This window comes from Oryzias melastigma, unplaced genomic scaffold (assembly GCF_002922805.2).
Source record: "Oryzias melastigma strain HK-1 unplaced genomic scaffold, ASM292280v2 sc08189, whole genome shotgun sequence".
Taxonomy (NCBI): Eukaryota; Metazoa; Chordata; class Actinopteri; order Beloniformes; family Adrianichthyidae; genus Oryzias; species Oryzias melastigma.
In genome coordinates this window covers 29-1083 of record NW_023424750.1, presented here as the reverse complement: position 1 = coordinate 1083, position 1055 = coordinate 29, and the positions used below count along the sequence as shown (strand labels likewise).

Below are 1055 nucleotides of genomic sequence, written 5' to 3'. Positions count from 1 at the left end.
AGCAACAAACAGGTCCAAAGAGGTAAACCAGTTATCAAAATAGAGCAAGTGGTTCACATTCTCCTGAATGACTTGTGCAAGCTTTAGCACAATGTTACCACTGGCTCCAATGTCTGGCTTTCCTGGTACAGGATCAATTTTCCCTGTGTAGATATCAAATGAATGCACCAGCCCATTTGTGTCACAAAGCACAAAAATCTTGTAACCCCATTTGTATGGCTTTTTGGGGATATACTGTTTTAGGGATGATCTGCCTTTGAATGGAACCATTTGCTCATCAATGCACAACATCTGATTTTGAGGGAGAGCCTGAAATTTGGGAAGAAGTGAATCAATAATCAATCTGATTTTGTATAGCTTGTCGTCGTTCTTGGGAGCCGTGTTGTCACAGAAATGTAGGTTACGTTTTATTTCTTCCCACCTGTCTCGAGACATTACATCTGCCACCTGCTGCACTCGGCATGCATTAGACCAGTACCTCCTTGACCGAGGCAGACTAAAAAGGCTCATGTACACCACAGTACCAATAAACTGCTCCAATGTAGTCCGATCAAGTTTGAGGGCGTGATTTGGATCTTGCTGTGTGCAGTACAAGTTACTTTGTTCAACAATACTACCTAAAAGCTGTTCATCAAAGAAGTCTCTGAAGTACTCGATGGGCATTCTTATGGTATCCGCTTCAGGAAGGGCATCTTCCCAAACTGGAGTTTCTTTGGCAGAGTTCTGCTGCTCAACAGTCTTCCAGGCGACATTCTTCCGTTTCTTTGTAGGAGGAGCTGCAGGCCTCCCTCTTGGAGCTGCAGGACTTGGGCATGGAGGTGTGCAGTCACTGCTGCTGCCACGGTGATCTAATGTGTAAAACACAAAACAATTAGACAAATGCAGGCAATTTTATTACTTTATTTTATACATTCAATGTTTAGCAATGCATGTCTGGCCCAGATCAGCCCATCTGATCCAAAACTGCCCCAATCTTGTTTCGAAAAACTGAGTAAAATGATTTGGAAGTCACCTGGTACAGGAGTGTATTCCTCATCACTATCACTGAGGCAGCT

At 43.5% G+C, this 1055-nt stretch overlaps 1 protein-coding gene across 1 annotated transcript; it reads right to left on the bottom strand.

The window, feature by feature from the left end:
- LOC112140383 (piggyBac transposable element-derived protein 3) lies at positions 1 to 845 on the bottom strand (the record flags this gene model as incomplete). The annotated part of the gene is given in 1 exon segment (XM_024263322.2): positions 1 to 845. A coding segment is annotated over 1 exon segment (663 nt), but the record flags the coding sequence as incomplete, so codon positions are not given.
- Between the last annotated feature and the right edge of the window lie 210 nt (positions 846 to 1055).